Raw genomic sequence first — 14,541 nt, 5'->3', positions numbered from 1 at the left:
ATCTTCAGTCCATTTCTTTCTTGAGGACTTCTGTGTATATGTTGTTATAAGCTATGACTACCTGCTACATACGTCAAAGTATGACTTTTTGGGTTTGCCTTCCAATGGTAGAAAAAGTAGAGCTAAATATCTAAAAGAGGTGTAAGTCTCCCCACTTTTCCCAGTTCAGATCTAAAACAATGCTCGTTATTCATACTGACTGTTAGAAAGTGAGCAGAAGAAAACTGTAGAAGACAGAACCAACCTGGATCAGCCACAACCTGCTTCTTTTTGCTGTTGGTGACAATCTCATTTTCGTTCATCATTCGTACATCCTGATCTCCCACATGATTGCTGAAAAGATCAAAATCAGTACAATAGCCAAAATAATCAACATTGTGAAATATTATGAGAGTCACAGCAAAGGTTACCAAATAAGTTATTTAGGTCCTGAAGGCGAACCAAAGCTATGAAGCACAGCCACATTATATGAGACTACCTAGAAAGGAAAGGCATTCTGTTTGCATCCACCCGAAGGATTTCTTGCCAGTTTTAATTAGTGGCATTCATTCAGGCACATATTCAAATATAAATATTATATTCACTCTACAATTTTCTTGCCTGCCTACACAGCTTGAACCACATTAACCAAAGTGAGTTTTCACATCAGCGCTGTACAAAGAGGGTATGAAAATCCCTATACGGAACTTAACGCAGTCTTGCAATGTTGGTATAGCATTATTTGAAAATTTTCTGAAGGAAACAAAATTCATTTACTGTGACAACTTTTGTTTGCAGGCTGATGCAAAATTTTAACAATTTATTTTGGGGAAAGAAGTAATAACTTCCTAGTTAAATTAAATTAAACAAATTACAGAAAAAAAAATGTGAGCTGAATGGAAAGTTAAAGAAAACATCACTAACAACATCTCACTTTCACATAGACAAAAACAAAACATCCATGCCTTTGGAAAAAAGAAGGGTATTTTTCTTTCCTCTACAAATACTGCACAAAATAGGTTTCTATTTCTGGAGAAAAATGTAATGTCTCCCAAACCGTCAGAGCGAAACAGGGGAACCAATACTGAAGTAAATCAGAACTTTGCTATTGATGATAATATCAGACTCAAGTTCAGAGTTCATAAAATATTGAACTGTGACATGTGAAAGAGAACAGGCCAAAGTCAGAAGCAACAATATATAAAAGCTCAAGAGCATTTTTAAAATGGAGGGACATTATCCAGCACGTACTAAGGGATTTGTCTTCTGTTGCTATTCTACATTTCTATTCTACATTTTAGTAGGGTAGTAAGTGAAAAAAGGGAAAAGAACATCGCAAAACAACAGAAGAAAGACCAAGAACGCTCCTGCGCAGAGGTCTAGAAGAGACTCCACACGTTCTTGACTGGAAAACAGATCATGCAGTTTGCGTGACCCCAGAAGTATACCCCCTCTTAAAACTAAATCAAAGGATATACGTCTTACAAATATGTGGAAAAGACCTATGATTACAGCTGGTGCTTCTCTGCTTCCAACAAAATAACTTTACTCATAGAAAGATGTTTAAGCTGAAGAAAGTAAAGGTTCACTTTTCCTCCTCCTTTTTATATCCCGCTGAAAAAATTCTCAAAACACTTATTTCCTCAAGACGTTTTCATTTCAGTAACTTTTTCACTTGAAAAATTGCTTACTTCCAAATTTTACCATGACAACACAGCCACTTGTACAAAAACAGGAGTCTAACACAATATATCCAAACATTAATAGCTTATTTCAACAGTTGACAGTACCAGTGGCCAACAGCCAATGCTCTAGAGAAACACTGGAAAACAAACCCCGTAGGCAAATGTGAACTTCTGTTCTTAATCAGGACAGCTTATGTTCCTTCCACTTATTTCTAAATATTTGAATATTCTACTGAACGAATCATGTGCCGTTTTTGAATGCAAAACTGTCACCTTTTTTTTCCAAGTGATATATGTGCAAGAGATTCTATTTGTTAGCTGTGCAATGTATAAGAAAGTGTTTATTTCTATAAGCTTTTGATTTTTTCACTTTTCAATCTCATTTAAAATAAATTGTTCTTTCAATCTTTATTTTCCTTGCTAGGGACTGTTTTTCAGACCCTATCAATCCTGACCTTCTAAATATAGGTGCATTTTTCACTGCATTTCATTATATTTTCTGTGAGATTGCCAACTTAGTGGTTTCAAAGTGTCATTCCTGTGAACAAAATTATTTCTCATTTAAGAAGTTTATTATTTTAGAACTTTTATAAAATAGTAGAATTCTGGTTCCTTAATTAGTATCTGTGCCAAATCAGAGGACTTACTTTTCTTTTCTTTACCTTTAATGTTTGATTCTTTTAAATTAACTTTTTTTTTTTCTCTCCACGTAATATCATTGGGATTTGTTATTTCTTCTCTAAGGAAGCCTAACTTCTTTCTTTTGTGTTTATTACTATAGGCTTCCATGAAAACATATATAAATATGGATCATGAATCCCAGTAAGAGCTAAAAAATGCTTACAAATGAAGCTGGTAATTTGGTCCTAGTATCTGAAAACCTACTGGTTATTTCTCATTAAGTGAGGCTGAGTGTGCTTGGGAAGGGAATTTTTTATAGCAATGAACATATTGCTGAGATTAGTCCCATAAAACCATCTTCTGAAAACAAGATTCTCTCTTCCAATCAAGATCCACTCACATACCTAATAACGGTTCTCTTCTCCTGATGGCAAATTTTCTCATCGTCTGTAAAGAGGATGGTATGATACGGGACCACTGGATCACAGGTTGGTAGGATGCCTGATACTACATGGTTCACCATATCCAGAATCCCATTGTAGACAAGCAAGTCATCCACCAGAAGCTAAAAATATTTAAGAAACAAACAAACAAACCAACCGTCTAGAAATCAGGCATTGCTTTCAGCAGCTGTCTCTATCAATTAACTAGAAATCATTTTACCCTATTTGTTTCACGAATCTGGTCATTAGTTTAGCTTTTATTCCTTAAAACTTCCATTTCTTTCTATTTGCTGATGGGGTTTGATTATTTTTTTTTCCAAATTTTTGTCTTCTCACTGATGTTTCTAATGCAGCTTTCAAGGATGTAATTAAAAATGTATTTCGTGTTTTACATAATTGCCATTCTATTAACTGGAGTGAATCACTCTTAAATCTGGGAATTAATGAATCTCACCTCACTTCAGCTGTCTAAAACTTGGGTTTGTAGTTTAAGCAAGTCTTCGGGCCTGCTCTATAGTCACTGGAAAAAGGAAGGCATTATCCTATCTTAAGACAATTATCTAAGAAAAAAAATCAGATAAAGTTTTCTTTCCCCGGACAAGAAAGGGAGGACAGATGACTGGCATAATTAGTCATTTTAATACTAAATGCAGAGTTAAGTGAGATGAATCCCATCCTTTGAGATTATATGGAATCACACTTCAGTAAACTGTGAAAAATAAGTACAGAAATCAAGCAGGCTGACTCACCAGAACATACAAAATGCATACAAAAGTTACTTACACCGAATTCTTTCACACCTCTCTGAGGTGTTTTGGCATAATTCCATAACTTGATCATTGACACAGTAGTAGGTACATCAAAAATGACATATACTCTATTCACCTGTGAAAGAGAATTAATTTATATTTCACAGCACAAATTCCCCAAAGAAATTAAATTCTCATGTATGTTGCATCAGAACAGGTCCATATTTAAAGAGAAATAGCTCGAGGACAGATAACTGATGCTAAGGATTTAAGTTCAGCTATCATCTCTGTTGGTAATCCACAGATGTTGTCTCTGCCCCAGAGCTGCCCTCTCAAAGGTACGTATAACTCATCAGAAGATGACATCTACACCCGAGCTTGTCGCCCTGGACTGTTAGTCAAGCGGAGGAGGGGGAAAGGGACACTTTTAATGAGTATTTCATCAACCAAATATAGACACATGCCTCAGGACAAGTCTAGCTGGTGTCCTATTCCATTCCGTTCCTATCAAAAATGAATGGAATCCACCTTTATTTGCAAGGCTAAACTGTCTCCTATATCCCCTGACTTTGAAAGCTCTTGCAGAAATTTTGCCAATTTTGTTTAAGCTACACTAATAGGAATATAGAGACAATTCTCCAGATGCTACACAGTTATTGCTTGAGATATTGTTCATTTTACTTTCAGTGACACTAATGTGAAGATGTTAAGACCAAAGATTAGGCTGTAGGAAACCAATCTTGCCTGTTACAGTTAATTCTATGCTACCTCTATTCCTTTTATGAGCTACTATATCAATTTTGGGTCAAAATATCTTAAGCTTCATCTCTAGCATCCTCTGAAGTCTTAATCCTTTGATGCACTGGAGAAGATATTGCTAGTTGTATTAAATCGCTATGCATTTTTTTTACTGAAGAAAGAACGGTAGATGTGATCAATAGAAATGTTTATATCTGATTTTACAGAAGACAATTTGGGCATAGTCTCTGATAGCAATTGTTAGTCTCACAGTAAATGATAAATTTGATGGAAAAAAATAAATAAAATGACAATCAGTAACAGGGGAACAAATTGTACTTGCATTAGTAGTAAAATTGCAAAGCACAAAAAACCCTTTTAGAATTAGAAAGGAAAAGAAAGGCTATGATATAAAATTTCCTAAAGGCTTTTGAACCTTCCAATATAGCAAAGAGTTAATTCAGCTTTTTAGGCAAACAGCAAGTTTCAAAGCAGCCTAGCGATGGGGATGTGAGCGTACACAAGCTTTGGCTCAGCATCCCAGCTACGGAGGAGGACCATGAATAGGCTGACTGCTTAATCCCTCCGCACTTGCTGGCTGTACAACCATACCATGGAAGATGGAAGAGAGAAAACGTGGACCTTGAAAAGGTATAATTTGCTACAGTTTAAAGACAGAAAGCGCCATTAAATTACTTAGTCTTCCCCCCTGCATATCACACTTTATCAACTTGCCCTTTTATTACTGATATCTTATGTTCTTCTACAGCACTTCGGTGTCAGACACAAAACAGCGTATGATTCTGGGCTACAGCTCCTGGTTACTGTTATTTTCCTTTTACCAAAATGAAACAGTCTCTGCAAGCATGTCTTTTATAAGGACATGAGCAAATTCAGATGGTTGTCAAATCAATCATTCATGATGTTATAATAGATATTTAAGCAGCCCATCAAATTAATTACCGGGATTCAAGATGTGGGATCTACACAGCAGGAGCCTCAAGCATGACACAGACCTTCCGTTTTCCCAAGAAATGCAAGCGGGCAGTATTCCCAGGAACACTTAAAAGCTTTATCCTAATTAGACCCACTGCATTACAACATATAATGATATATGAAATATTTTCAAAATTGACTTAATTCTTTGCTTTTAATATTCTAATTACTAACTGTAACATACGGAGTAAGGATTTTTCCAACACAGTAAGCTACAAGATATCACACATCAGGTTTACATTTTGTTATTTTTGAAATCCACCCTCTTCTAAGAAATAAATACATCTTAATGATCTTCATAACAGGACCATTAAAAAATGTCCTCTCCCAAAACAAAGTCAGAACCCATCTGAGTTTATCTACTTTTCCTGTTTAGATATTTGATACCCTGTATTTTAAACATGGGGCTTCTAAAAGGGCTGAATCACTTAGGGCCTTAGGACATGCAATACTAAGTCTATCATCTCTAATTTATTAATTTGAATTCAACATGGATAATGAGATTTAAAAAAAATTCTCACTGCTAGAACAACATTCATTGCTTTTTGTAAAAATGAATTTAAGATCTCAGTCTGCTCCTATTTGGAAGGTGTTTATTGCACAAAACACGCATATTAAACTCCTTTGTCAGGATCTTTTTATAGTAACTAAAAAAAACTTCTACACTAGCCTTGGAAATTCTTCTGCTGTTGCACCATGGAGACAGGAGATTACAAACCTGGGAAATCTATACAGCTGCTATCTGTGCAAAGAGAAAATGGAATAAAAAAAAAAAACTTCTAAAAGGCAGTGATCTAGCATCATTTACTAATATCAAATTTACCTCAAAATTATGTATGCTTCCCCTTTGCTTTATGCTTCTAGCTACATCTATGCACACCACTAAAATGGAATGAAAACAGAAAATGTACCAAACCAGGAAGAACTGGTGCAAGCCACATATGTCTGCCATCGGTTGTGTCATTTACTCTGTCAATGAGTTTGTCTGGCGTTCGGATGTCTCCAGATACATCTTCTAAAACGTTAACGCTATCTGGAAAAGCAGCAATATCTGAAAAAAAACCTGTAAGGGTAACTAACTGAAAAATCCATTTCGGAAACACCATATTTAGAAGTTCATGCTTGCTCTTTCAGATTCCATGAGTAAGTATTCGCCACTATAGCAGTAAAACTTAAAAATACTCTGAGTACTTCACACAGGTAGCTGAGGAACTTGGGGGCACGTTTTTAAAAGCAGAACAACCCTTACAAGTTCTGGCATTCAAAATTATTGTAAAAATAGGAGTAAATTAACTAGCTGCATTTAATTTATTTTCAAATATGTATTTATGACTGATCAGGAATAGGCACTTCCCAGCTTTTTTGTGACAAAGCCCCATTGTTTTAGCACAAACTTGTGAAAGCTCCTCATATGAAATATATCTCAAGAAAAGCATCCTTGCAGGAGGTAGTCATCAGTCAGACTAGGTTTTGCTCAATTTCCTCAAGGTTTGGGATAAAAACACAGAACTGTCTAATAAGGCCTATCTTTCAGTTCTTCGAGAAGGAAAGATTAAACCCTCTCTTGAACAGGCTTTCTAAGGTAACCAGATTTTCTCCATAAGAGAACATTTATGTTAAAAACATACGTATGTTAAAGACATACAAAGAAACGTGGATGGATGGCACTGTCTTCAGTACTACAAATCCCTAGCAAGACAGTTTGAGGGACATTAATCGCCCCTTGTCTTGCTTTCTAAAAAGCCTGAATCTGTAAGTATTTATACAGAATTTAAGCAATAACACAGCAATGCCTCAGTCGTTTAAGAAAAGCTTGCTGCAGACTCGGTACCGAATTATCCCATTTCGTATTGCACTAAGACAAATATGCTTGTTTTGGGACCCTAATATATCCAAGCAACACTGCTGTACAAGCAGAAACAGGCAATCATTCAAAACGAGCTGAGGTATCTTTACCTGGCATTGCATTGTACTGCAGAGACATACCATTTAAAAGTTAAAGATCCCCTGTTCTTAAAAACAGCCTGTTATCACTTTTCAATTTCAAAATGCTTCTCCATTACTGATGTTTCAAGTTCATCATGCATCATATGAGACACAAATAAAAACAGCTCTCAGAACAGAGCCTTTACCACCTTTTTCATTGTCTCCTCTCTTTTTTAGGCAACGAGGACCCTTTGAGCCATACAATTCATGCAGCTTCCATGCTTTTTATCTAGTTGGCTAAGAAACTCTGTTTCTTCCAGGGGACTGAACTGCATGAATTATACGTTGGGGTATGAAGCTTTCAGCTCTGAAGAGACTTCAGCTGATACAGAGCACTGAGGTGTAACCCTGATGACCATGAATCTTTCAAACGTGTCCTTCATTCCCTCTGTTGGTTACCCAGGGAACACTGAATCAAATTTAGTCTCAGCCCTTATCTTCACAACAGGATCGGGTGTCTAGAATAGCCTAAGGCTCCAGAACAAGATTTATGAAAAATGTATTTCCTGTGGCACAATGAAAGATTCCATAACAAAGAACCGAGCTCAACCTTTTCTTATGAATTTATAGCTCATCAAACTTTCTGGTCCTTTCATACTATAGAAGAAATAAATGTTGATAGCAAAAAGTACCATATCCTTCCTAAGCCTTCTCTTCTCTAACCTCCTCCTGCTTTGTTGGTGCACCCCATTCAGAGAAGAAATGTTATGAAAGTATATAGAATACATTAAAACATATGCAAACAAAAAATACAAACAGAGTAATCACATAGGATAAACTGGTAATTTGGAAGAAGTAAAAAGTGATGCCATATGATAATTTGCCAGGGAGCAAACTGCGTATCTGGTCGGTAGAAGGATACTGTTTTCAGTTAGTAAGATTTGGTCTCCATGTTCATTGAACAACTCAAGTCCATTCAAACCAATGTAGTATGGATCACCCCAGCTTGTCAGAAGCTGAAACTGGAAAACAACTAAAAAGCAAGAAGTTATTAAGGAAAATTCTGATATTGATGCTTTGTCCTAACAGACCATTTTGTTTGCGGTTTTAAAAATTATTGGGCAGCCCACATCCCAACGTCAGACATGCTTATTTGCGGTTTAGGAGAGTGAAAAAAGATCTGGTTTTCACTTATGACTTCACTATGTCAAACCTCTCTGAATAAACTATTCTCTTTTAGGACAAGAAGCCTGCCTTTTCTATGACTGATAATACACACACAAGCGAACAGTGCAGATGGCACAACTAGGCAAAAGTCTATCTATACACGCTTACATGTATACATGTTCACATATATATGTTCATATGTGTTCTTTTATCACCTGAAGAACTACTGAATTTTTTTACAGTGTGTCTTACCTTCTTGTGCACTGTAACTTACTAACACTACAGCTCCTATTTAGAGCCTTTATTGCCTTCCTGTGTTTCCTGAATATGCCCTTACCTGGGTTTGAATTAGACTGGTGATAACTGGCCAGCAAATATGCCCCTAAGTTGAATGGCAGAAAATGTAATGCTGGAGTCTGTGCTGTCCATTTCTCTAATGGAGCACTCATTTGGGTCTCTTTCCTCTACCCAGACACTGATTTTCACAAAACCAGCAGGAACTTGGTATTGCTGAGACCTCATTGTCTCTAGGCTTCGTTAGAAAAGCCTAACGGACTTCAAAGGCCCGTCAAACGGCATGACAGTAAGTATTATCACAAAAGGCTGCGCTTATCTGGGAAAACTTAAGCTTAAAAAGCCACAAACATCAAGAAAAGTGGCCAAAAATATTACACAGTTCTCGTCAACCTTAATAAAGACATAAAACGAGACAAACATTCAAAGATACGCAAAAATACAAAGACTACTTCTAGCTTTGATAGGCTGGCTGGATGCTGTGCTAATGGACCTCCAGCTTGGATGGATTATAAAAGGCAGGAGAAAAAGCTAACAGAGTATCTGAAAACAGGTCACACATTCATATATTATGTTCCATTTATTTATTCTTAATTCATACTTAAAAAGGCCAGGACTCATAACCATAGCATATAACTCTAAAATATTCTGTATGACAAATAAGAAAATGACAGAGAAGGATACAACCACACGGCATTAATGGTGCTTCATAGTCCATACTAGCTTGTTCCATTCTCTTTGAACCGGTCCTGCCAAAAAACCAACACAAAATACTTCCCTCATGTACCCTTGGCTCATTCAGAAAAGAAGAGAACAAACTTAAAGAACTAAGCAGCCACAACAGGCCCCCCCAACCCCGCCGCCTGTGATTATGGACTAGATTGTCTTCTGATCTCAATAAAATCTGGTTAACAGAATATAGTTAAAACCCAGTGAAACACTGCTCTAAGTGCTTCACATTTTCATCCAGGTGCCTCATACAATTGGCTTCAACAGAGAAGAATGAAAGAATACCAAACAGCTAAGAGAAATTGTGTGGTTCAGATAGCAAAAACATCCTACTTTACCTCCTTGGTACTTTATTAGTCAGCTGGGGCTGCAGATAGTCAAGAAAGAGAATTTCTTGGGCAAAGTCAAAATGGCAGTTGCCTGGTCCCTTGCGGATAAGAAAGCCCTCCGGTGGGGAAACGCTGTGACCATCCAGCAACACATGGACTACCTTTGCCTTGTTTAAAATAACAGAACATAAGATTACATGACACGACATTACATTACATAAAATAAAAATAGATCCAAAACAATTGCATTCACTGCAAAGGCTGAAAGAATTTCCGTAATTTTGTTGTATTTATTTCATTCCTCTACAGTATGACATTCTTTGGCAAAAGAAAGCCTAAACCAGCAGATACCAGTTGCAACGCATAGTGTGCAATTCAGAGCATCATAGCTGACACTGACGAGGATGGGAGAGGTGAGGATTTGGTGGGGGGTGGGGGGGGAAGGAAAAAATAAAAAAAGTATTGAAGCGATCCTTCGATTACTGCTTCTCACTAGATCTCAGCAAACTGAAGCTTCCTTGCTACACCAAGAGGGTTGCCAAGGATTGGAACAGGCAGCCCAGGGAAGTGGTTAAGTCACAATCCCTGGAGGTATTTAGAAGACAGGTAGATGTGGCACCGAGGGACATAATTTAGTGGTGGACTTGGCGTCGTTAGGTGTAGAGTTGGACTCGATCTTAAAGCTCTTTTCCAACCTAAATGATTCTGTGACTCCTGAGCCTGCAGCAATACATACATGAATCAACAGAATGGAGAGACTCGGCTTTCACATCAGCGTATGTCACAACAGTGATTTGAGGAGACAGTCAGTCATCCTGCACCTGAATGCCCTGCTAGATCAGGCCTGATTGCACAGCGCTGGCTAAGAAATCACATAGCCTGGTGCTCTCTTGAGAGCAGACTCGTGTCTCTGTTGCATTTATAGAAAGCCTGTATTTCACCAGTTTTATTTATCTTTGTGGCAGGTGGCACTTGGACTTTTCCAGGATCGTGCAAACTCGTATACCAAGCAGTGCTGGATGTAACCTAAGGGCATATGAATAAAGAAGAGGTACCTGTACCGGGCAGAAAAGAATTGAGCCGTGTCCACATCATAGATGCATGCACGTCTTACACAATCTCTGAAGATTAAACTAAATAATTCAGGCATACTTATTCAGATGATGCAGGAGTCCTGGCCCCTTCGCCCTCCCCCATTAGCACCATCTGCTGTTGTATGCATGATCCCAGTCACATCACAATTCAAATTCCCTGCTTGCCCTGAGATATGCTAAATATAACTTCATGTTTATCACAAACAGCATTTATTACACCCTGTAAAATATAACACGATGGCCTTATAACTGGCACTATGACTAGAGCCTGCTGATTAATGGACTGAACCAAAAATGGATTCATTTAGTTAACAAAAAGACAATTTAGTCTAAAGGTACTGTGAGCCAGTTTTCTCATCTTTGGATTTTATACTGACTGATGTATTTATGATAATTTGAGGTTAACTTAGTTTTGTATGCAAATATTTAATTTTCATTATTAGGATTTCTATTTAAAAATATATATGTAGTATTCATAGTTAAAATTCCCATTTCAGGTTCTGAGAAGAACTTAAAAACATTCTGAGTTTTCTGCAAAGTCTGTATGTATCAGCGACCTGATATCTGTAACAGTTCTTATATTTGTAAACAACTTCTTATTCAATTACAATTTCAGTAAGTTACACATGCAATATCCCAAAAGCAACTAATTTTCAGGAAGGTTTTTTTTGGGGTTGGGTTTTTGTTGTTGTTGGCGTTTTTTTGTTTGTCTTGTACTAGACTAGAGAAGGTGCTCAGTTCATTTCCAAACAGCATGAAGATTAATTAGGAGGGAACGTTTGTACGAGTACCAAGTATGGAGAAAGAACTATTTCTGGTTTCATCTTTAATACACTTGGGAGCAGAGAAAAGAAATATCCTTTTCATATCAGAAACTCTTCTGCATGCTGCTTTCCAGGTGAATCAGTTTGTCAGGCTAAGGAGAGGAAGTGAAAAATCCACTGAAATACACTAGAGTTTAGGAAACATGTATTGAATGGGAAGTCTAGAGATTTAGAGATGAAATCTTACCTATTATACCACAGCTACTTATATTTATGTGCCCTTTTACAGCCCTCATTTCTAAGTAATTTTCATCATCTGAGAAGGCACTCAACCGTCACACATAGCATTTTACAAATCACATAACAAAGCTTTCACAAGGTAATTTTTCATAGAGCTGGAAATAGCACACCAGCCTTCATTTTGACAGTTCATTGCTGTTACCCTCTCATACTAAAGCTGTGAATAGAATCCACCAGTCTACAGCTACCCAGCAAATCATTATAACTCATACGTGGGGACTGTTCCTTAGAAGGAAGAGCAATACTTCAAGAGACAAATGTCACGATGCCCCAGGTTTACAGTCTAAAGCCTCTTTACTGTGACCCAGCAGATACCTTGCATCTTTGGTTTTCCAAATAATTTATTTCATCCTTTTACAGGACTGCAGGTATCAACTCCTCATTTAAATTGTACCCACTCACTGTTATGGGACTTACAGGTGTGCCACCTACATGCATACTTTATCAGTCTCACCTCTTTTTTCTACCTAGCAAAGGAACCTGTGAAAACATACCTACCTACCTTTCATTCCTTCTTGGTTTGGCCTCCAAAGACCAAATTCCACGTTAGATTTTAAGGATTTAGCTATTTCTTTCCCTTCTTTAATAACAGACACACATACAAGGAATTGATTTGGTATGAAAAATCATGTTCAAACTTTTCTCCCCTGCTCGGCCTTGGAGAACCTTGGGCTTACAACAGTGGTGAAAAACATTCCACATCACCACTTTCTATTTCATTTTGTACACGGAATCATAAAAAGATTTAGGTTGTCTCCAATCACAGCTCCTTCTCAGAGCAGAGAAGCCTGCAAAGTAAAATCAGGTTGCTCTGGGCCCTGTCAAATTTTGTTCTGAAAGTCTCCCATCACTGCGTTCTGTCCCAGAGCTGGACCACTCTCACAGGGAAGAGTCCTTTCTTTATGCTGGATCATACCAATCAAGCAACAGACTTTACTAAAACACCCTAGTTATTATACAGGGGGTATGTTTAGATGGTAAGCTCAACATGCTTCCGAACCCTCCCACATGCCAAACATGTTGGGTTAATGTGCTGTATTACAGAATGAGGTGCCATGTATTAAAATCTCTAGATCAATTGTGGCTTAAATGAAAGATCTTATGCTGTGGTCCTCTGGGAGTCTTTGGCACTTAACAATACCCCGTGCTAATATTAAAAGATGCCGCAATATTAAAAAATGCTGTGGAAAGGGAACACCTCCTCTTTATGCAGAGTTCATGCTGAAGCAATTCCTGTAAGGTAATTTTACACAAAGAAGCACTTCCGCAACTTTTGCCACTATCTTGCCTAATCCTATGAAGGATCCGTGCCTCCAACTTCAATTCTAGAAGTTTGTCCAGAACTTTGCTGATCCTTTTTGTCCTTTCTCTCTCTAGTTTAACACATACCAACATTTTTCTTCATATCTATTGACTGAGTTTGGACATCAAGAATGCAACAGTTATACGTAAAGGGGAAGATCTGGAAACAAATGGATTCATAAACTTTCTGTGTGGTGAACAGCAACTACTTCTTCATTATCGTTACAAGTGCATGTACAGCTTCTGAGAAAAACCAGGGAGACGAGGGACTGTCAAACTCAGCGTGCCAGCAAGATGTAACATGATCTCCAGCAGGTGTCAATTGCCAGTCAATTCCAAGTATTTAATATGAAAAAAAAATAAATAAAACAAACAATTTGGAAAAGAAGAGAGGAGGTATGTTATACAATTTTAGCTAAACTACTTCAGCCAAAGTGTTTTAAGTTGTCAACTTTCCCTACTAAACATTACAGTTCTAGACCCTCTTCTTGCTTCTTGGAAAAGGTAGTATTGATGGACTGGTCTCCTGTAACTTACCTAAACCGAATTTCAGTTGCAGGAGTGTCCTTGTTCTACCATTTGTGTTCCAGGAAATAAGGAATCATATGGTAGGCCTAAATACTAGATACTGAGAGGATACCACTTCAGAATCATACATCTTGAAAATAATATGTGCTATTCTATGTGTCTCTTAGAAAAATCAGCTGTGAAGATTTCTTTAAACTATCTCTGGCTTTTTTTCAATATTTGCTGTTTGTGGAGACAGAAATGCATTATACCTGCCACAAAATTCAGACTCAGACAATCTAGAAAGATTTATGGCGTTCCATTTAGGCAGCTATATTCATTCATCACAGTACCAATTTTCCAATGCACTGCTGTATATTTTTGCTGGCAGTGCTCCTTTTCTTTTACTTACCCCTCTATAGGTATCCTCCGGAGATTTATTATAGTTCCAAAAGCGAAGCCCTGCAATACTTTCAGTTTTATCAAAATGGATTGTGAGCAGATGATCTTCTCCAAAAGAGAAGGGAATGAGCCACATATGGTCATCCTCTACTGTGATATTAGTCCCATCTATTAACCTACAAAGAGAAAAATCCATTAGCTGCAAAAAAGGGAAAGCTTGCTTTTCTCATGAAAATCAGGTACATTACTAAACGTTCATTTTTTTCTAGATGCCACTTCCAGCTTCCAGGGCTTATTGTGCCCGTGTGTACACAATTAAAAAGCACAGTAAAACAATATGCAATTGTTCAATTAAAAACAGTTGGGGCAGAAAAAACAGTATTTCGTTTAGTTGGGTCCATTTGAGGAAAACCAGAAAAATCCTTAGGTTTTCCCTGTGTGAACAGGGGCAGGCAGAGGAAAGCTCAACTACCTTTGTACCAAAATGGTCAAAGGCAAAAGTCTAAGGTTCAGACA

The 14,541-nt window shown here is 37.4% G+C and overlaps 1 protein-coding gene across 3 annotated transcripts in view; it reads right to left on the bottom strand.

The window, feature by feature from the left end:
• Positions 1-2,531: 2,531 nt before the first annotated feature.
• KATNIP (katanin interacting protein) overlaps positions 2,532-14,541 on the bottom strand; it is a 54,980-nt gene continuing 42,970 nt past the window's right edge. For all 3 annotated transcript variants that reach the window (XM_063345219.1, XM_063345221.1, XM_063345220.1), the window contains exons 18-24: positions 14,036-14,201; positions 9,666-9,823; positions 9,283-9,347; positions 8,060-8,170; positions 6,123-6,262; positions 3,512-3,613; positions 2,532-2,850 (exon numbers count right to left, since the gene is read on the bottom strand). In XM_063345219.1, coding sequence (XP_063201289.1) covers positions 2,671-2,850; positions 3,512-3,613; positions 6,123-6,262; positions 8,060-8,170; positions 9,283-9,347; positions 9,666-9,823; positions 14,036-14,201 — 922 coding nt within the window. In that variant the 3' untranslated portion in view covers positions 2,532-2,670. The remainder of the gene's footprint in view (positions 2,851-3,511; positions 3,614-6,122; positions 6,263-8,059; positions 8,171-9,282; positions 9,348-9,665; positions 9,824-14,035; positions 14,202-14,541) is intronic.

The sequence above is a fragment of the Chroicocephalus ridibundus genome, chromosome 8 (assembly GCF_963924245.1).
Source record: "Chroicocephalus ridibundus chromosome 8, bChrRid1.1, whole genome shotgun sequence".
Lineage (NCBI taxonomy): Eukaryota > Metazoa > Chordata > Aves > Charadriiformes > Laridae > Chroicocephalus > Chroicocephalus ridibundus.
The sequence above is the reverse complement of the archived record's forward strand: the minus strand, read 5'-3'. Positions and strand labels throughout refer to the sequence as shown.